At 41.2% G+C, this 21,370-nt stretch overlaps 1 protein-coding gene across 2 annotated transcripts in view; it reads right to left on the reverse strand.

Annotated features, from left to right (window-relative positions):
* The window catches only part of SELP (selectin P (granule membrane protein 140kDa, antigen CD62)), a 41,668-nt gene that overhangs the window by 17,826 nt on the left and 2,472 nt on the right, over positions 1 to 21,370 (reverse strand). For both annotated transcript variants that reach the window (XM_011979951.1, XM_011979949.1), the window contains exons 2-9: positions 12,850 to 12,940; positions 10,743 to 11,129; positions 7,344 to 7,451; positions 6,685 to 6,870; positions 5,969 to 6,154; positions 4,910 to 5,095; positions 2,968 to 3,153; positions 403 to 588 (exon numbers count right to left, since the gene is read on the reverse strand). In XM_011979951.1, coding sequence (XP_011835341.1) covers positions 403 to 588; positions 2,968 to 3,153; positions 4,910 to 5,095; positions 5,969 to 6,154; positions 6,685 to 6,870; positions 7,344 to 7,451; positions 10,743 to 11,129; positions 12,850 to 12,940 — 1,516 coding nt within the window. The remainder of the gene's footprint in view (positions 1 to 402; positions 589 to 2,967; positions 3,154 to 4,909; positions 5,096 to 5,968; positions 6,155 to 6,684; positions 6,871 to 7,343; positions 7,452 to 10,742; positions 11,130 to 12,849; positions 12,941 to 21,370) is intronic.

A 21,370-nucleotide genomic window follows, 5' to 3' on the forward strand; every position in this document is an offset into this window, starting at 1 on the left:
CTGTGGTCCCTAGAAGTGCCAGACTAGGCTTGGGGCAACCACGCTGAAGCAATTTTTTTCCCACTTGGTCTTCTTTCCAGATACCATTTTTGGCCAGGTAAGAAGAGTTCACCTGGTTTGTGACAGGAGCCTTCAGGTCTGGGTAAAGACCCTGACAAAGAGTCAGCAAGGGCCATGCCCTACTGCCTATGGCCAGACATCCTGACACTTGTGTTATCTGCCTAGCCCCCAGAGGCATTTGCATTTGGGATCCTTGGGTTACAGGACAAGACGATGAGAGTATTTATTAATTTTCCAGTCCATTTCAAGGTGGATCTTACATAGTTGTCACCTCTAAAATCCAGCCTTTAAAAATACTGCCTACAATTGATTTCCAAGATGTTAGAAAGAATATATTCTTACCTTGGCATTCTGGAGGAACAGAATTCCAGTTTCCAGTAGCCAAGCACTGTAGCACGCTCGGTCCCACCAGGAGTAAGTCTTCATTGCAGGTGAAGCTGCAGACTGACTGGTACCTAAAGGCACCAAAGGGGTGGGAGCAGTTCACCTGAGCCTCATTTGGAACTGGGAGATACTGGCACTGCAAAGCTAAGGGGTGAGGAAGTAAGGAATAAAGAAACAGTAATACACATGTACTCATTGATTTTTGAGCCATTAACTCTTTCTAGTGTCAAGAACAGGGATTCCTGAATTGGGCTTGTTTAACATAGAAGACAAGAAAAAGTGTCATTTAATTATAATGGCACATGAAGGATTTTAGTAGGAAATGCTAAACCTTTGTTAAGCATCTTGGCAACATGTTTCAATAATTTTTAAGCTATAATGCTTTTGGACCCAAGAATTTATGCTAAGTGTGTAATCACGATGCATACCAAAAAGTCTATTCAGAGATTTTTATGACGACATTATTTGTAAGAGCGGAATATTGAAAACAAACACAAATGCCATTAATTGGGGGTGGAAAATTAATGATGGTGGATCCATGAAAAAAATGTTAAAGGTCACTAAAAATAATACACTTTAACTTGAAAGATAGGAGAGAAGTCTCAATGTATGATGTTAAATAAAGAAGCAGAATAAAAATTGTAATATACACCGTGATCTCAAAGATGTAAAATAAATAACCATATATGAAGAGAGCACATGTATTCCATGCATTGTCTCTTCTCGTCTTTAAAATGGTAGTAATAATTGTAACTACCTCATAGGGTTAGACTGAGATCATGGAAAGTGCTCAATGAACATTAGCTGCTATTATTAGTAGCAGTGGTAATAGTAGCAGCAGTAGTAATAGATAGTAATAATATCATTAAGGCTTTGCATCACATGCAGACCCTGAGTTCAGGGGTGGTAAACATTCAGAAGGCCTATGAGGGGAGTTACTGAGACCACATCTCTGGATACTTAAGAGAATATCCAACTATCTTTACTTGATTAGACATTTACCTTCCTGGAGACAACAATGGCTTGAATAATCCCTTATGATCCCCTTTAAGTGTGTCAAAGAGCTCATTGTGTCTTTTTCTCCCAGATGACATATACAATGCATTCCATAACTCAGACTAGGTCTCAGCATCATGGTGCACAGCCATCTATTCTATTGCCTTCTTATTTTTTTATTTTTTTATTTTTTTGCTTTTCAATTTTTTTATTACAGTAAAATTTACATAGCATGAAATTTACCATTTACCTTGTCACCAACATTAAGTGTACAGCTCAGTGGTATTAAGTACATTCATATTATTGTGCCACCATCACCATTATCCATCTCCAAAACTCTTTTCATCGTCTCAAACTGAAACTCAATATCCATTAAACCACAATTCCCTATTTCCCTCTCCCCCTGAGCCCTTGGCAACCACCATTCTACTTTGTGTCTCTATAGCTTTGACCACTCTAAGTTCCTCATATGAGTGGAATCATACAGTATTCGTCCTTTTGTAATGGCTTATTTCACTTAGCATAATGTCTTCAAGGCTCATTCATGTTTGTGGTATATGTCAGAATTTATTTCCTTTTTAAGGTTGAATAATATTCCATTGTAAGTATGTGGAATACTTTTCACTTATCCATTCATCTATTGATGGGCGTTTTCGTTGCTTCCACATTTTAACTGTTGTGATTAATGCTGCTATGAACATGGGTGCACAAACATCTCTTCAAGACCTGCTTTCAAACCGTTGCCTCATTTTAAAATCAAGGTATACTTAGACCCAGGGGAGTCACATAAATTGCTCAGATATCTCAGTAAATGAAAACACAAAATGTCAATATTACACTTCTGGAACATGACTTTAGTGTGAGGTACTCCTCATAAAAAAATAATAATTCTGTGAACCACCCCACCCCCACATGAGTGCCTTAATATAAGAGCAAACTATTAGAAACCTAACATATTGAAAGAGGATCATTTTGTCAAATCAGACCATAGACATATGATTTATAAGGTAACATATCATCATATTCATTTTCCCTATAAATCTTACAAGAGTTTTAAAGTTGCATTTACACACACTAATTCACAACTACTAGTGAGGCAGGTAGGTAAAGCAGATAACAGTAGCCCAATTTTACAGAAGATACTAAGCCTCAGAGAGTCTAAACCACTAGCTTAAGGACAGGAAGTGACAGGACTGAACTAAACAACTTGTCCATTACCCCTCCTCATTCCATGCTATTCCTCATGCATGATTTCTTCCCCCAAGTCCCATCTTCTTCATTCCAATGCACCCTATATGTGTCAATCAGTGCAACCCTCACCTTGATTATACTATAGTGGACATGTTGTGCCTAAGACTGACTTCGCTCACCATTTCATCTCATCTCTGGTCCCAAGCAGATAGTCCCAAGCACATAGTAGGTTCTCAGTGAATATCTGATAAAGAAAGGCATGCCAGTGCTCAGTGCAGATGCTGATGCCTCTAATGAGCTGAGACACACAGAAAAACGTTACCACCGTTACAGTACCTTGACAGACTGGGGCTGGCGCTGTCCACTGTCCCAAGTTATCACACCGAACTATATCAGCTCCTCTCAGCATGAAACCTTCAGCACAGCGGAAGCTACAGTTGGTATCATACTGAAACGCTCTCAAGGATGGAGAGCAATCCATGCTTCCGTGGACAGGACTCTCCAGCGGCTCACACGAAATAGCTAAGTGGAAAAGATACCTTCTAAAGCCGGGTAATGGAAGGGCTGGGTTCTTCCTCAGAAAAAATTTCTGGATGCTACATCTTTCCTGTCCACATTTTCGGTATGTTCAGAACCCTAAAACCTCCATTTTCCAAAAGAGAGACTGCCTGGAACACCTTCCCATGCTCCTCTTTGCCTGACTCACTCTCGCCTGCCCTTCAGGTCTTGGCTTAGACTTCCCTTTCCTTAGGAAGGCCTCCCTTCCCACCTTAACCAAGGGTAGGAGCCCCTGCAATGTGCTCCCACAGCCTCTGTTCTTGTGCTGTTCATACATGATTGTCATTCTTCCCCATCATACCATGGTCTCCTCGAGGTTGGGCTCAGTCATTCGTAGGTTTATTCTGGAGCTGAGCAGAGTGTTTTGTATATTGAAAGTGCTCATTAAATATTGACATTATCTGTGAAATTGAATCTGAAAAGAGTATATACAGGAAAACGCTGGACTTGTAGGAAAAAGCTGGACTAGCATAGCTTATTGTTGACACTGTTACCTAGTCCTTTGAAATGATCGCGACCAGACTTTGTCTCTAGAACACAGGATGTCATCGTAATCAGACTTCAGTTGCCAAGCGAGTGCAGCCAAAGTGAATTCCTGAGCACAATTAAGCCCTGAGTGACCTCAGTTCTGATAAAGATTGGTTTCCTCATGCTCCTCCTTGATAAAGCATTTTATCTCCAGGCTATTCTTGAGGCTTTTCAAAGTGTAAAGACCACCTCTTTGCTCTGGGCTTTGACCTCTGGTTTTTACAGAATCAGAGCATTTAAGAACCAAAAATCTAGCTGGGCACAGTGGCTCACGTCTGTAATCCCAGCACTTTGAGAGGCTGATGTGAGTGAATCACTTGTGGTCAGGAGTTTGAGACCAACCTGGCCAACATGGTGAAACCCTAGTCTCTATTAAAAATACAAAAATTTGCCTGTAATCCTAGCTACTTGGGAGGCTGAGGCAGGAGAATCGCTTGAACCTGGGAGGCAGAGGTTGCAGTGAGCTGAAATCATACCACTGCACTTCAGCCTGGGTGACAGAGAGATTCTGTCTCAAAAAAGAAAAAAAAAAAAACTCTAGTGCTTCTCTCTTCTCTCTTACCTTATAGGAAAGAAAAGTGAGGTTCAGAAGTGTTAAGTACTAGGTAGTAGCAGGGTTGGGCTTGTAATCTAGGTCTGGGAATTCACTAATCCATCATAAATTTCCTATTCTCCCATTACCACTGTCCGCCTTATAAACTGAAGGTGTGAGGCAATTGCACAGAATTGTTTGGTGGAATTGTGTAATTGCCTGGGATTGTATCACACACTCTTTTTCAATGCAATTTTCCTTCCTTTGCTTCTTTGTCAAAAGCTACCTTCAAAGACTACATAAGGAATCACTCTCTTTTGCCACCTTAGCCACTGCTTCCAACTCCCTCTCAAGTATAGGACATGGTCCTATACCTCGGATATATCAGTAGAGCAGAAGCTCTATGCTAGGTACTTTATACATGCTATTTAATTGTATACTTTTAATTGTATACTATTTAATTGTACTTAATCCTCACAAGCACCTTGCAATTCTCAGCTCCATTTCACAGATGAGAAAACCGTGGTTCCTGGAGGTTGAAGAGCTTGCTCCAGTGCAAGAACTTAGAAGAGATCACCCTGACACTAAGAGCCCTTGGCCTCTCTACCATGCCGTGATTCCTTCTTGGACGGAATGGAGGTTGCTAATGAAAAATCCTACCCTCACAGGTTGGCAAGGGTGCAGACCAGTGTCCAGAGCCAATGCAACGGAGCGTGTCCAAGCCCCTCACTCTGTAGCCGAGCTGGCACTCAAATTTACAGTTGGAGCCATATGCAAAAGCAGCGAGCGGATGAATACAGTCCATGGTTCCTTCGCTGGGGGCTTCCAGGTGCTGACACTGCACAGCTGGAGATAATAACCAAGGATAAAGAGAAAGGTACTGAGAAAGGAGAAAAGGCACAGATAGAGAGCAATAGTGGAACCACCTCTGAAATGGAGGTGGAGCTGGCAAGATGTGAAGGTCAAGAGACCCTAATGATCTTTGTTCAGACTTGGATTACCGGTTCCCAGGGTGACCTGCGTCTGTTAAAAACAAAGATTCCTGCCGGGCGCAGTGGCTCAAGCCTGTAATCCCAGCACTTTGGGAGGCCGAGACGGGAGGATCACGAGGTCAGGAGATCGAGACTATCCTGGCTAACACGGTGAAACCCCATCTCTACTAAAAAAAAAAATACAAAAAAAAAAAAAAAAAAACTAGCCGGGCGAGGTGGCGGGCGCCTGTAGTCCCAGCTACTCGGGAGGCTGAGGCAGGAGAATAGCGGGAACCTGGGAGGCGTAGCTTGTAGTGAGCTGAGATCCGGCCACTGCACTCCAGCCTGGGCGACAGAGCGAGACCCCGTCTAAAAACAAAAAAAAAAACAAAGATTCCTCCAAGCTGTATTCTTAATGTCCTCTATTCCCTATACTTCTATCAACCTGTCTCAGTAGGTCTTCTAGTGTCCACTTACAGATGTAGAGGCCACCCTTTCTGATCTTATGTGGAAACTGTGAATCAGGCCATTCTGAAACTGCCTGTGGTTGTGAGTTTGGGGAAAGAAAGGAATTTTTTTTTTTGCTTTCTCATCTCAGATGAACCCAATCTAGCTGAATGGCAGGTAGGAAGAGAATTAAATTTTGGCAATTCAGGCCAACTTCTCCATAAGCTGGTCAGTTTCATTTATGCACTAAGTGAGGACTGGGTGCAATGGACATTATATATCCCAACTACCTGAAACTCACCTTTACACACTGGGGCTGGGGCTGTCCATACCCCCGAGGCTGTGCATTGCACCACTTCTGGTCCAACTAATGCAAATCCCTCTTCACAACTGAAGCCGCAGCTAGACTGATGCTGGAATGCTTTTGCAGAATGAAGGCAGGTCATGTTTCCTCTTTCAGGAATCTTCAGGGGTGGGCACTGGGCAGCTAAAAACAACCACAGAATAATAGGGTGGATCCTTGGACAAATTTTGTCCATCACCTTGGAAGCCTTCAAATTCTGCAGCAGTCACACCTTCCCAAAGTGGCAGGCAGGGTGATGCACTAGAATGGTTAAATGGTATTTTCAATAGCTGTTTGGAAAGATCTACACACCCTTGTTTTTCATGTAGAGAAGTTAGGTAAAATTATCAAATTAATAATACTTAACCCCTAAGTCCCCATCATTGTACTCTGTTTACTTTACAATTAACAAAGGGAAAGGGGAGGGGTCCTTTTGTAATGTTTTGGCCTAAGAATCAACAATTAAACTGACTAAGTCACTCTACCCGTAAAAAAATACCATGAAAATCGAAATTAATGTTACTCTGGTTGACAGTTAACAGTGATAACCAGAATTTTCCATCTAACATAGATGGTCATTATAGCTCACATTTTTTAATGAAGAAAGCTCATTCCATCCTCTTCTCCCCAAAAATGCTATGTCAGTGAGGATGAAAAGAATAAGGTCTACATACCTAAACACTGCGGAGGCTTATGTGTCCAGATTCCAGAAGCCAAACATTCCAGCTTGCTGGGCCCATTTACTTGGTACCCGTCAGCACAGTGGAAGCTGCACTGCGAGTTAAAAGAGAAGTTTCCCAGAGGGTGGCTGCAGTTCATAAGCACATGTTGAGGGAGCTCAAGTTCTCCACACTCTGTCACTGCAGGAGACAAAATAGTGATTTTTATTTTCCATGTAGAATTAACAGCAATGTCAGGTTTGCTGAAAGCTGTAACTACTTATGTAACCCTCTTAACGCTAATTTTCTAAACTTCTAACCCAAGCTATACATCTCTATTTGGTCTCTTTATGTTGGCTGCGTCTTGGGAAATAGTCATTCTTTCACAAGTTTTTACTTCAAACAAGTAAAATTAGCTTCAAAGTGTTCTGTTGATTTTGCTTCCTTTCCCTTTCCCTTTTCTTTTTTGAGATGTATGACTCAATGTTTTCTCCCAAGAATAAAATGTTTTTACCTAGAGTGTATGTCTAGGGACACTGAGTGGAGAAGACAGATGATAGAGGGGGGTTAGTACCATCCTATTCTCACTGAAGAGCCTTCAGCATGATTTATTTACTTCTTGGCATCATCTCTAGCATAAAACCAAAATAATATCAACAAAATAGAAGCCTCACCATATTCACATTCTGGCCCATAGAATCCAGGGTAACAGGAGCAGGTGTAGTTCCCGATGGTCTCGAGGCACTCTCCTTGTTTGCTGCAGGACATGTCCTGGCAGGAGGCTGTATAGATATGGAAAGGTCAGAGTCATGAACATTCACCGATGAGAGGAAAGGCTGAATTCTCGTTTTAGACTCATCCCTCTCAGGTAGGACCGAGCTAGCCAGACAAGAGAGAACCACAGTATCTTCTGGAGAACCAACATGTTCCCTGTGAAAAGCACTGTAGGGGTCTGCTGGAGTATTGCATGGCTCCCATTTCATACTGGCATTTAGTGTTTCCTAAGGAGGGTATTGCTGTGTGTGGACACAGAGGGACAAATGGAGTCACTGACAGATGTGTGGACAGAGAAACTCTATGTGGTACAAAATGGGTTGTGGTTTTCAAACCAAGTATTGTTTTATTATGGAAGCCCCAATGTCACATATTACAGCATTGAGGTTAGGCACCACATGTGGGGCGTGGGGTCACACAGGTATGATATGAATCCTGGCTATGCTGCCTACTTGCTGTGTGACATTAGGCAAATTACTTCTCTGAGCTCAGGGTTAGGGCCCAGACCCTTTCACCTTTCATTTGCTTCAAATCTATGTCCAGAATCCTGCAGTGGAGAAACGGAGGAGCCAAATGAGATATTTAAGACCTACTCATGGTAAACGACAATCTTATGAGGTGATGTTTCATGAGTCTAAATACAGCAGGCCAAGATAGTGCTGACTATGGCTGACCTGCCATGTCCTCCTCACCAAGACAGTGCCACTCAGGTGACAGAATAGAGAAGGGCCAGGGTTTCTTTCCTGCAAGAAAGTGTTTGAGGGTATGTGCACTTGATGAGAATTAGTACTAGAATTGATACTTTGAAAGCACTGAGAATGTTTTTATTAATGAGGTCATATTTGGGGGCAAGGTCTGTGGCTGAAGTGTTTTCTGGTGATTATTTCCTCTGCTTTAAGCCCTGTCCACATGCTGGTTCACTTGGAAATATATTACAAAAGGATATCCACATGTCATATGTGGATATGCTGTGCTACATGATCTCTATGTTTCCTCTCAATTCTGAGATACTAAAATTCTATAAACCAAGCAAGGCTCTATAGGAAGAAGTTCCTATGGCAGTCAGTGAATTTGGTGAAGCTGCGCTGAGACACTGGAAAGGGTTCAAATAAAGAGAATATGTAGGAGGCAATCACAGCTAAATAGATACAGGTTTGGTCCACATCCTATTCACCTTGCTCCCTGACCTTAACCCCACCAATGTCTTAATGCCTTACAGTAGCAACCCTTGCCTGCCCTATATTCTTGGAGCATACAAATGTTTCCCCAATTATAGCTTCCTTGGGATCTCAGAACTCCAGGGGAAAAAAGAGACAATGCTCTGTATTCTATCCCATATCAGAGTTTCCTGAATAGACAGGTTAGCAATTTGTCTATTCCTTTGGATCTTCAGGGAGAAGATGATTTATTCATGATGATTCAATGAATAAATCTTTTTTTGATAGCGTGCTTTGAGGTCTAATAATTACTGACATGTAGAGAATTATTTCAACAATCAAACTTAATTTCATATTACAGTATATGTATTTCTCATCTCCCACGGATAACTGATGCTTCTCTACATCCTTTACATCTTAGATGGCAAAATGGCATCAATGGGAGTGGCTGCTTAGAGTACTGTGTTGGTGGACATAAAACCCATCTGTGTCAGGTAAAGTTGTACTAATTAGTGATGTCTACCACTGTTGCGAGTTAGAGGAGTGGCATCATTTATGCCAGTAATTTTCAATCTTGTTTCTATCTTGCAATTTTTTTGGTAAGCTTTATTGAGGAAGACTGTCTTGCAGAAATGGATCTTGAAGGCTGGGTGAGAAGCAGAAGTAGTGGCATATGGAAACAGCTAGTGGCAGTCTAGGTTATCTGATAAGAGATAATTCTAGGGAGGCATAGCCCAGAAAGGGGTAGAGAGCTGACTGGGAGAGCAGTAGGATGAGCTAATATCCTGGTAATGTCCATCCTGATCCATGAATATATGGTCATTAATCAATTTATTTATACATAAATGCATTGTTTATAAAGTAGATCTGATTATATGATAATGCATTCATGGATATGTTTTGCCTGCACTAGGAGGCTTGGGGAGAAAACGGGCAATGTAGGTTTTCTTTATTCTATGTATTCTGTTCCATACATGTACTGTTGAGGGCTTCTGAGGGAGAGGTGTTTAAAATCTAAAGAATTCAGAATATGTATGGCAGATGATTTATCGAAGAAGCTTCAGAGTACTTAGAACCTTCCTGCTCAGGGCAGTCCACACCATCCTTAGGCACAGTGTTCATGTGCTACAAAGGACAGAACCGGCCCCTCTAGACAGGGAAGCAACGTCAGAAAGAAGGAATCAGCTCTGACACTAGGCTCATGACTAGAGGAAGACCAAGCTTTCAGGAATGTCTGCTTACTCTGGTAGTGGGAAAGTTGACAATTAAAATACACTCGAAGTATTTCACCTTCAATTATTTCTTTCCTGCCCACTCCCCAGCACTACCCTCCCACCAAAGTTCAATGGATCTAAAGGTATGTTGTTGTTGAAGAGAAACTGTAAAGCATTTATAATCCTTGGTTATATTCTCAAATTGTCTCATAAAAATGTAGAGCAAAGAATGTGGTAGTTTATATGGCTAAAAAACACCAACTTTGGAATCAGCATGAGTGTGAAACTGGCTCCACCATCAAGTAGCTTAGAAACTTGGGCAGATTACTTAATAGCTCTGAGCCTCTCCCTCATCAGCAAAGTAAGAGTAATAGAAAAATGATTGATGGAGTTGTCATGAGGACTAAATGTGACTAATATTAAATGAACAAATGACACATGAACTAAATAAACTAATAACACAATGCCTAAAGCATACTGACATTCAGTAGGCATTAGTTACAGCTGTGTCACCTAGGGGCTGGGCTAAATTCCCTTCCAATTTATACTCTCTCTTATACCAGGCACAGGGGTGAACAAAAGCTCTAGACCTAAAATTTGGGAGACTGGTTTCAGGTCCTCACTTTGCTTCTGTCCTGCTCCACGGCCTTGAGAAACTAAAACCTCATGAGTGTCCTTTTCATCAGTTATAAGATAAGACAGGTGAGCTGGATGATACTAAAATTTCCCTCTAGTTTTAAGCGGCCAGTTTTCTCTAATTCTGATCTTATATTCTTCAAGGTGCTCAATCATGCTGACTGACTAACAATTCACTCCTTGATTTCATGCCCTGCCTTTGTACCTTTGTGTTGACTCAGTGATTACTTTGGCCAACCAGAGAAGGCAGGTTGTTTTAAACAGAAAAGTTTCAAAGTAGAGAAGGCCCTACCTGTGTAACACAATGCGTGCTTTTTCTTCAAGCAGTGCTCATCATTCCACTTGCCAGGGGCTGACGGACTCTTGATGTAGATCTCCACGCAGTCCTCGTTGTTCCTTTTGTTGTTAGGTTCATTATCAGCCCAGTTCTCAGCCTCTTTAGTGAGAGCCTTTTTGGTTCCCACCCAGGTCCATGTCTTATTGCTCTTTCGGATCCCAATCCAGTAGTAGGTGCTGTAGTAGGGTAGGACCTCATTGAGGTAATCAATTTCCTTTTTATTCTGGATGGCCACTAAGTCTGTGTAGCGATTCTGGCAGTATTTGCGGGAAGTATTCCATGAGTATGCTTTTGTGCTGTAATGATAAGTCCACGCTGCCACTTCTTTCTGGTTTGTTAGTTCTAGAGTAAAGGAGAGTGTGTGCCAGGTTAGCAATCCTCACCAAAAAGAAGCTGTGACCCCAAGTATGTCTCTGCATAGTCAGATGTGTTTCTGACCAGAACATGAATACCCAAAACATGACTAGTTTCTGTCTAATGTAGTTGTTGGAAGGAAAAAGAGTGGTTTCCACCTTTCTCTTAAAAGTGTGAATGAAGTCAGAACAGGAAAATGTCATCGTCTGAGGATCCTTGATGTTAAAGATTTGGAATCATAAGATATCAAAGTTGGGAGGGACCCTGGAAGTCATCTAATTTACTCCTGTCCTTTTATAAAAGAAGGAGACATAAGTAATTTGCCCAAGCTTAGATTAAATGACACAAAAATGTCTTAAGGGCAGGCTCTACCTCTTCATGTGGAAAATTACATGCTTTATGACCTGGAGCCTACCAGCTGGTCCAGGCTCATTGCCCACCATATTTACTTTCTCAGAAAAACAGAATTCCTAGTTCCTTGAATTTGCACATGTTCTCCCCACTATCCTGGCTGTTCTCTCTTCTTATGTCTGGTAAACTTTACTCCCCCTACTCTCCATGGCTTTCCCAGATGGACTCTGTGCTCTGTGTTCCTTCCTCCAGGCTCCCACAGCACCTCATCCCTGCCTCCATTGCCCTCATTGCCATGTATGGTAATGTCTGTTTCTATGATACAGCCTACATCTGCCAGGTTGTAAATCTCCAGTGGTGTTTTGTTTTTAGCTTTGGATCCTTAGCACTGAGCCTAGAGTTTAGCACTTAACAGGCCTTCAATAAATATGTGTTGAATGAGTGAAACACAGTAGGTTTGTGGCAGATCCCGGGTAGGAAATCAGATATCCTGATCTGCAGTCTTATAGTCGTTCCATTCTCCTTGGCTGTTTCTCTTTCATTAACTACTCTACTTCCTCCATGTCTGCATACTTACTTATTAACATAGGGCTCAAAACAGCCCTTTTTCACAAGTGTTTTTGATACCAAATGAAATAAAGAATGTGTCTTTCAAAAGTATAAAGGTACTACAGCACTGTTACCATAGCCTGTGGGAGTCCACCCGGGGCAGGAGAGGCCAGTTCCCGCATGAATAGGTGTACAAAGCAAGCAATCAGACCTGGAAATGGGTTTGTTTCCTGTTTATTTAGAGGCTTGTTTCTATCCAACCCTCTTCTCTGCTGCCTGCATGAGAGTTAGTCATGCTTGTACCTCCCTTGCTGACATTTCCAGGACATTGTTTTGCCTTAAAAACTTCATTCTAATATAGCCAGGGCTGCATTATGACTTTCATAGACTTTAGGAAACTTTGCTTATGTAGGCTTCTTCCTCCATGCTAACATATTAAAAATTCTATTTTGCAACTGCACTGGTACAAAGATGAATATATCACTATATATTAAAACATTTTCTTTGACTTCAAATAAAATAATTCTAAAAGACATTCAAACATGTTTGTGGGTCTCTAAAAATTGTGTGGGTCTGTGTCTACTATGCCTAATGGAGACATTGGTCCTGGATATATCATTTTAAGTTCTTTGCTGTGCCCTTTCTACCAATATGATGGTGTTGGATACATTTGTCTTCCAGCAATCGGCACTTGGACAGTTTTCCCATGCCTCAAGTCAACTGGTTACAATCCGTAAAGTTCTCACACATAGCTCTGGGCTCTACCCTAATTACTTGGGGCTAAGGAAAAAGTTAGCATCAAGTTTACCAGAGATCAGGGCACTGAAGCAAAGGAGTCGGGCAATTCCAAAGACCACTCTCCGGAATCCCTGATACAAGATTGCTTTTTGGCAGCTGGCCTGAAACAAGAAGAGAAAACTTTCTTTTAGTATGCATACACCACCAACATGGCCAAAAATAATTCTAGTTAACAATCATTATGTTGAAGTATAATTGTGCCAATTTCCATTGGAATAGTGGTTCAAGCCTTCTGCTTCCTTCTTGCTTCGCATTGCCCTGCTTCTAAGTTCTACCCTGGATGGACACTGTAGCAAGGCTGGGGACAGAGTTCATTTCTTCATTCATTCAACAAATATTTATTGAGTAGCTTGTGCCACCAATATTTGTATTTTAAGATACATTTTTAATGTGTATGGAAGAAAGCTAAACACATTAATATGGCTGTAATTATTATTATAAAACATTATTATAGAAAGTCACATGAGAACTTCCTGACCCACACAAATAATGTCTAACCTATACTTTGAGGTCCAGAGCATCAACTAATTGTGTTATGCTATGCCATCTATTTTGTATTATTGATCTTTGTTTTATCTTCTTGCTTTTTCATTTCTGCACACATCTACAATACTATTCAATGTTTAATATACATATGTATGCATATATTTAATATTTCTTAATATATGCGGTAAACTTATTCCCCTTGGATCTATAGCAACTATTATTTCTCATGAACTCTCTTCTGTTGGGCTTTCATCAAATCTATGAATATTTTTCAAATGTTTTTGGGGCTGGGCGCAGTGGCTCATGCCTGTAATCCCAGCACTTTGGGAGGCTGAGGTGGGTGGATCATGAGGTCAGGAGTTCAAGACCAGCATGGCCAACATAGTGAAACCCTGTCTCTACTAAAAGTACATTTTTTAAAAATTAGCCAGATGTGGTGGTGGGTGCCTGTATTCCCAGCTACTCAGGAGGTGGAGGCAGGAGAATCACTTGAATTGGGGAAGCGGAGGTTGCAGTGAGTGGAGATCACACCACTGCACTCCACCCTGGGCGACAGTGCGAGTCTCCTTCTCAAAAAAAAAAAAAAAAAAAAAAAAAAGTGTCTACTGTACCTATTGGATAAATTGGTCCTGGATATATCAACTGAGTTCTAGTGATGCTTATCTTCTGCGACTTCCTCATGTTGCACTTGAAAATACTGAAGCTTGGAGCATCTAAATAACACATTCAGAATGACAGTAGCAGAGCCTGACTTTGAAACAAGAGCTCTTTCCACTCTACTTCTTTTTTTTTTTTTTTTTTTTTTTTTTAACCTTCATTAACCTCCAGGCTTCTAAATCCATGCTGCATTGCTGTTGTGGATGGTAAAGTGTGTGACATGACTAAGCCTAGCTGCTACATTGGTTCCCCTCCAAAGCCACTCCAACATTACCATCAACATAAAAACAGTGCATTTGCTATGCATTTGCAGTTTTGTCACTATCCCAGTCAGACTGCTACCTAAAATCTCTCCTGTAAAGAAATCCCACATTGCTATAGACCACAATTTGGTCTGTGACAATTTGCTGCGGGGTTATGTATGTGTTCGTGTGTCTAGACCCAGTGATAGATGATGTAGTGTGCATGGAACGGTGTGCAGTTGTGTGCGTGTTCCTGTGTCATGCCCCAGTGACAGATGATGTAGGCTACATGGGATGGTGTGGGGTTTTGTGTGTGCATGTGTCACGCCCCAGTGATGGATGATATAGGGTGCATGGGATGGTGTGGGGTTGTGTGTGTGCGTGTGTGTGTGTGTGTCATGCCCCAGTGATGGATGATGTAGGGTGCATGGGATGGTGTGGGGTTGTGTGTGTATGTACGTGTCATGCCATAGTGATGAATGATGTAGTGTGCATGGGATGGTGTAGGGTTGTGTGTGTGTTCATGTGTCATGCCCAAGCGATGGATGATGTAGGATGCATGGGATGGTGTGCAGTTGTGTGTGTGTGTGTGTCACACCCCAGTGATGGATGATGTAGGGTGCAAGGGATGGTGTGGAGTTGTGTGTATGTGTCATGCCCCAGTGATGGATGATTTAGGGTGCATGGGACTGTGTGGGGTTGTGCATGTGCTCATGTGTATGTCCTGGTGATGAATGATGTAGGGTGCATGCGATGGTGTTGAGTTGTGTGTGTGTGTGTGTGTCACGCCCAGTGATGGGTGATTTAGGGTACATGGGACAGTGTGGGGTTGTGTGTGTATGTGTGTGTCATGCCCAGTGATGAATGATGTAGGGTGCATGGGACAGTGTGGAGTTGTGTGGTGTGTCACGCCCAGTAATGGATGATGTAGGGTGCATGGGACAGTGTGGAGTTGCATATGTGTGTGTGTGTGTGTGTGTCATGCCCAGTGATGGATGATGTATGGTACATGGGAGAGTGTGGGGTTGTGTGTGTGTCACGCCCAGTGATGGATGATGTAGGATGCATGGGACAGTGTGGGGTCGTGTGTGTGCATGTGTTCATGCACTTTTGACTACAGCCTGACCAGATACCAGGGAGAACTCAACTCAAACCAGTTGATGTGCAGAGAGCGGAGTTATGTCATAAGCCTAGAACTTTTCATCTGGGAGCTCCTGAATCTTTACTTTGGTAAATAGGCATATTTTGTGTTCTTATAAGCTGCTGATCTCTGCAGGACCTATGATTAAACACTGAGAGTATCATAACGTTATGATTTATGGTGCTGTTTATTTGCACAAATAGTAGAGTGACAGATAATCCCTTAGTGCGAAACTAACCACACTGCTTTCTCTGAATTGTATTGTGTCACAAGCTGTTCTTACGACCACATTTCAAAGCGCACCATTCCAAATGCTGAAGCAGAAATCTTCAAACCAGGATAAGGCTGACTTCCCAAGGGTTTCACAAGCAAAGAGAATGTTAATTAAATCTATATTCAGATTCTCAACTTTCACGTATATACTTTCTTAAAAACAATTTGCCTAAAATACACCTTTCTCCCACTTTACAAGAGAAACATTATACCTTTTACTAATTTCTTATTTATTCTAGAGCTTTGCCCTTGGATATAAATACATTCGTATGCCAAAAAAGATTCAAAATATTGGTATAGGTATTAAGAATTTGAATATTTTAAATGATATTGCAGCAAATCCTTTTTCAAGTATGGTGATTTCCATTTATTTCCTTTCATCAGCTTTGAGGGAGCACTCAATTAAGTTGTCAGCTTTGACTAAATTTTGGTATTAAATCACTATGTAATTTGGGGCATATAACTTGGAAGGACTTCAAGGAATTGAGACATTGCTACAATAAAACTTCTAATTCCATTTACTTATTCATATGAATGAAGTTTCTCAGTGTTTAAATCCTTGAAAATGAAATATGGGAATAATATTGATGCTAAACTTGTCGGATTTTGTTGATAAATAATATTCATTTATGGATATATGAACAAATACGGGAAAGCTCCTCCTCTCTTAGAGACCAATCTTCAATAGTAATTTAAATACAAAGGTTTAAATTACTTGTCAAAACTTGTAGTATATTTACCTTAGTTTATTTAATTGCGTACTAAAAGTAGCTGTCATGCTAACTCAATAGAATAGAAAAACATTTTAACACATAGAGACGTATGGTTGCAGAAAATTAAAATTTTATATTATATTTTTATTTTGCAAAGAAGTACAATAATCAAGAAAATACTTTAAGCTTAAAATGTGTTGTCTTAGGCTAAAGAATGTAGAAGTGGGATAGAAATAAGTATTCAAGGAGAGAAAAATGAATAACATAAAATTTCTTTTTACTAAGAGTCTGCTTGTGGTCTTTTAAGTGATGAGGATTGCAGATCACGCTAGTACTTTATTCCATTGGATAAACTTTAAGAAATTATGTAACAATTTTATTTTTAAAGTCTAATTTTTGTAATACATTGGAAAATCCAATCTTCTTTTGCTTTTAAAATTTGGGATAAAAAATTGTAGCTTTCCACTTAGAAAGGTGTAAGAGGTAACGTAGTGCTCCAGGATATTTTTGGAGGTATAGGAGCAAAAATATTGCTGCTGAAGAGCACAACTCTGCAGGCTTCATGAAGGGACCTAAGTGCTTGTCTCTGAACCTGGGCTCTGCCTCTACTCAGGCAGATTGCAGGACAAGTGCAACGATTTTAAATTTAGTGGTACTCTTCCTGTGGAAGTGGTTTTCTCCCTGAACAGAGTATTTCTAGGGATTTCCCTGGCTTTGGGGCCAGCTCACAAGAGTGTGTGGGGCGAGGGAGTCGGCGAGTCTCCTGGTCTCCCATCACAGTGGTCAACTCTACCCACTGTTTCCTATTTTGGCTTGTTTGTTTAAACTTTTAAATAAGATGTGGTTTAAACAAAGTTTCCAAAAAGAGATGTTTCCCATTTAACCTGTTTGTTCGTTTGTTTACCCCTTTTTAAAGCAAAATTTCGTCAGCAAATTCTGTACCACACGAGACAAAACAGAAAGTGAGAGAGAGCGAGAGAACTTGTTTTAAATACTTTAAAATTTTAGAGGACTGGTACAGTGCTTCCGATAAGGGCGCAACATCTAAGAAAGGAAAATGCAAGTCAGTGTGCATCCCCTGCTTTAATCTGACATAGTTTTCTGTTTCTTTGCATCACCAAATACCAAGATTCACCTCTTATGGTCTCTTGTGGGAAACTATAAAGGTCACTTTCAAGCTAACTTAGCATTTATCTGCTGTTCTGCAGTAGGTCTTTCAGACCATGAATGCCTAAGATGGGGCGACCACCATTCCCCACCGCTGAGACTCAATGAGTGTAAATGATTTGCCCAAGCTTGCTCACCTGAATGTACATAGGGTTAACACAGTAATTCTTATTCTTCCAGGGCTTATGAATTTTCAAAATCTGATAAAAGCCATGGTCAGACTTCTTCAAAACATATGCATACTTGCAGTATTTTAGACAATCTCAGATGGTTCATGACCTACTAAATCTGTCCACGTATAATGGGGCCCGAGTTCAAGATTCTGTGTTAACTGTAAGGCAACTGACAAGGATTTTGTGTGCAGGTGTGGAGAATGGATGATGTTTAAAAATCTTCTTCGAGTAACAATCTTCCTCTGAAACCTGCTTGGGGTGGGCAGGCCTTCTCACACCTGCTCCTACTCTGCATTATAGTCTTCGGGATGCTGCTCTGTCCTGTGTCACTAAGCAAGTTAAGTACCAAAACAAGAGGAAATTCCTCTCTAGAAGCATCCATATGCTCTGCTATTCTTTGATGTGCTCTGGAAGGCTGGTTCAACTGGAAGTTGCTGGAAAGGAGTCAGAGACTGGGTCATTAGAATAACATCCTGTGCCTCTGTAAGCCTTCATTAAGCACCATGATTATCTTTAATTTTACTTTAATAAAGAACTAGGCTGGGTGGGGTGGCTCAGGCCTGTAATCCCAGCACTTTAGGAGGCCAAGGTGGGCAGATTGCTTAAGGTCAGGAGTTCGAGAACAGCCTGGCAACGTGGTAAAACCTCGTCTCCACTGAAAATACAAAAATTAGTTGGACATAGTGGCACATGTCTGTAGTCCCAGCTACTTGCAAGGCTGAGGCAAGAGAATTGCTTGAACCCATAAGGCGGAGGTGGCAGTGAGCCGAGACACTTCAGCCTCGGCGACAGAGTGAGACTCTCAAAAAACAAAACAAAACAAACAAAAAAAACTAATAATGATTGCAGGGTAAAGAAAGAAGCAGAGAGAAAATGGAATAAGCAAATGCCTTGACCTAACTTTTCATAGAAGGAGGTACCAGAGGCTAGTAGGTGTCCCATGGCTTGCCACGTTTCAGGTGGCTTACAAAGTTGGCAAGAATAGTGCCACAGAAACGAGATGCTGTTCTCTTTGTCTACATTGTAGACCACAGTTTTGTGCTTTTAAGAAGGCAGAATCAAACAATATCCCTCCCTTAACCCTTTGTCCTCCTGCCCATATCAGCCTGATTTCTCCCCTTCCCCTATAGCTAAACTTTCTTAGCTTCCTTGCCTCCCCTTTACTCTCCAGCCCACTGCCCCACCATCCTACCAAAGTGTTCCTGCAAACTTCATTGCTGACATCCTCATTACCAAACCAAATGAAGACTTTCCACCCTTATCTTCCTTGACCTTTCTGTAGCAATAAATACCACTACTTCCTTTTGCCTAAAATGCTTCCCTTAGCTCTTCTGTTGTTCTTCTGCTCTAATGTTTGAGAAACTTTTCTGAGTCTTCTGAATCTACCTCAATCCTCTGCCTTCGCTTGCAGAGGTAAGGGTTTCTCTAGGTTCCCACTTTCATGGCCCTGTTCTCTTCTCATTCTTCTGCTTTACTGGGAAGTAAAGATGACCTCCTTATGGTCATCTGTTTCCAATGTCCTCTAATCAACATCTCCGTTTCTGAATATTCGCTTGAGCAGGAGGTCCACAATTTAAATGCACAACAAACATGTGAGTATACAACTGAGGAAGCCACTGACAGAGGCTTCTCAAGGACAAGGACCATTATTCACTCAGGTCTGAATCCCCAGCCATGGTAGGGCACATACTCAATGCTTAACAAACATTTTATGGATAAATGAATGAATGAATAATGGCAGAGGAATGACTGAAAGATAAAAATATGTTAAATAGAAAAATGTTGGAAAAATACATAATAATTATAACTGAGTGTATTACTTTTACAGTAGTGATAATATCTAAGTGAACAAATAAAATGGTGAAGACGGACATAATTCCAGTCCTCATAGAATGCACATTTTATTGGTAGATATGACAATGAAATAAATACTAATAACTACACAATAGTACTAAGCAAGTAAACATGAAAAATATTAATAGAATATAGCCATAAGCGCTAGGTAGGAAATGAAACTTATGTGATAGAATGACTGTGTCACTATCTTGGTCAGGAACATCAGGGAAGACCTCTTTAATGAGATAATGTTTAAGTGGAGAGAAGAATGACCACAAGAAACCAGTCAGTGAGAATCAGGAAGAAGAGCATTAAAGGAAGAAGAAAAAGCTATTTCAAAGGCCTTAAGGTGGAAGCAAACTGCAGTGTGTTCAAAGAACATGAAGACATTAGTGTGGCCAGAATGGAATGAGCAATGGAGAGAAAAATATGAGATGGGGGTAGTGACAGATCACATCGGGCTTTGGGATCCAAAACAAGCGGATGAGATTTTATTCTAAGTGCAATGATAAGCCAAGGGAGGTTGGGCAGGGTGGCTCACACCTGTAATCCTAACACTTGGTGAGGCCAAGGCAGGCAGATCACTTGAGTTCAGGAGTTTAAGACCAGCCTTACCAACATGGAGAAACCCCATCTCCACTAAAAACACAAAAATTAGCTGGGCATGGTGGCACATGCCTGTAATCCCAGCTACTCAGGAGGCCGAGACAGGAGAATCACTTGAACCGAGGAGACAGAGGTTGCAGTGAGCTGAGATGGCGCTACTGCCCTCCAGCCTGCTGAAGATTGGGAGGTCCTCCAGTTTAATTGAAAATGTAGTTTGAAACCAGATCTTGTGGGTCACAAATACCAGTTGGCAGAAGGGCTCTAATTGCAGGATTCTGAACAGAGAAGTATCATGAACACATGCACTTAATGGTGGTATGATTTTTTTCGGGGGACTGGGGGATAGGGTCTTGCTCTGTTGCCCAGGATAACATGCAGTGGCATGATCTGGGTTCACTGAAACCTCCACCTCCCAGGCTCAAGTGATCTTCCCAGCTCAGCCTCCTGAGTAACTGGGACTACAGGCATGCATCACCGCACTCGGCTAATTTTTTGTAGAGATAAGGTCTCACTATATGGCCCAGGCTGGCCTGGAGCTCCTGGGCTCAAGCAAAACTCTTTTGTTGGCCTCCAAAAATGCTGAGATTATAGGGGTGAGAGTGGTATGATTTTTTTTTTTAAATGAGTTAGAATCAGGGAGATTGCACTGCAAAAGAAGAGGCTATTGCAATGGTCCAGTGAGAGTTAAAGAGGGACTGGTTTGGTCTGGCATCAGTGGGAATGCAAATGGGGGAGGTGAATATGAGAGTCATGGAGGACGCAGAACTATACAACTTGTTGGTAGCAAAGCCCAGATGTTGCAAGCTATTACAGCTAATACATTAGTTCCCTTATGTTTCTGGATGGTGGTTGTGGTAGTGGTGTGGCACAGATACGAGTAGCCCAGCTTAGGAGTGGAAAAAGAAATACAGTGAGAAAAGAGGTTGTCTCTAAGCCAAAGAGCAAATTATGAATATAGACAGGAAGGGACCTAGGACATCAACATTTAGAATCCAAGCATATACTTAATTTAGACTACTAATTGCCATTATTTTGAGTAAGATATTAGCATTAAAAATAAAGTACCATACTTAAATTTTTTAAAAAGTCTATTGGATCAGAGATGAGTTATATCTCTACAAATAGTAAGGATTTGCTCTGCATTTGACTTCATAAAGTTTCAGATTTACTTTTCAATCAGAGAGATTAGACACCTTGAAGACAATATAACGAATGTCATTTATAAAACCACTGTGTA

The sequence above is a fragment of the Mandrillus leucophaeus genome, unplaced genomic scaffold (genome assembly GCF_000951045.1).
Source record: "Mandrillus leucophaeus isolate KB7577 unplaced genomic scaffold, Mleu.le_1.0 Scaffold207, whole genome shotgun sequence".
In the NCBI taxonomy this organism is placed as follows: Eukaryota; Metazoa; Chordata; class Mammalia; order Primates; family Cercopithecidae; genus Mandrillus; species Mandrillus leucophaeus.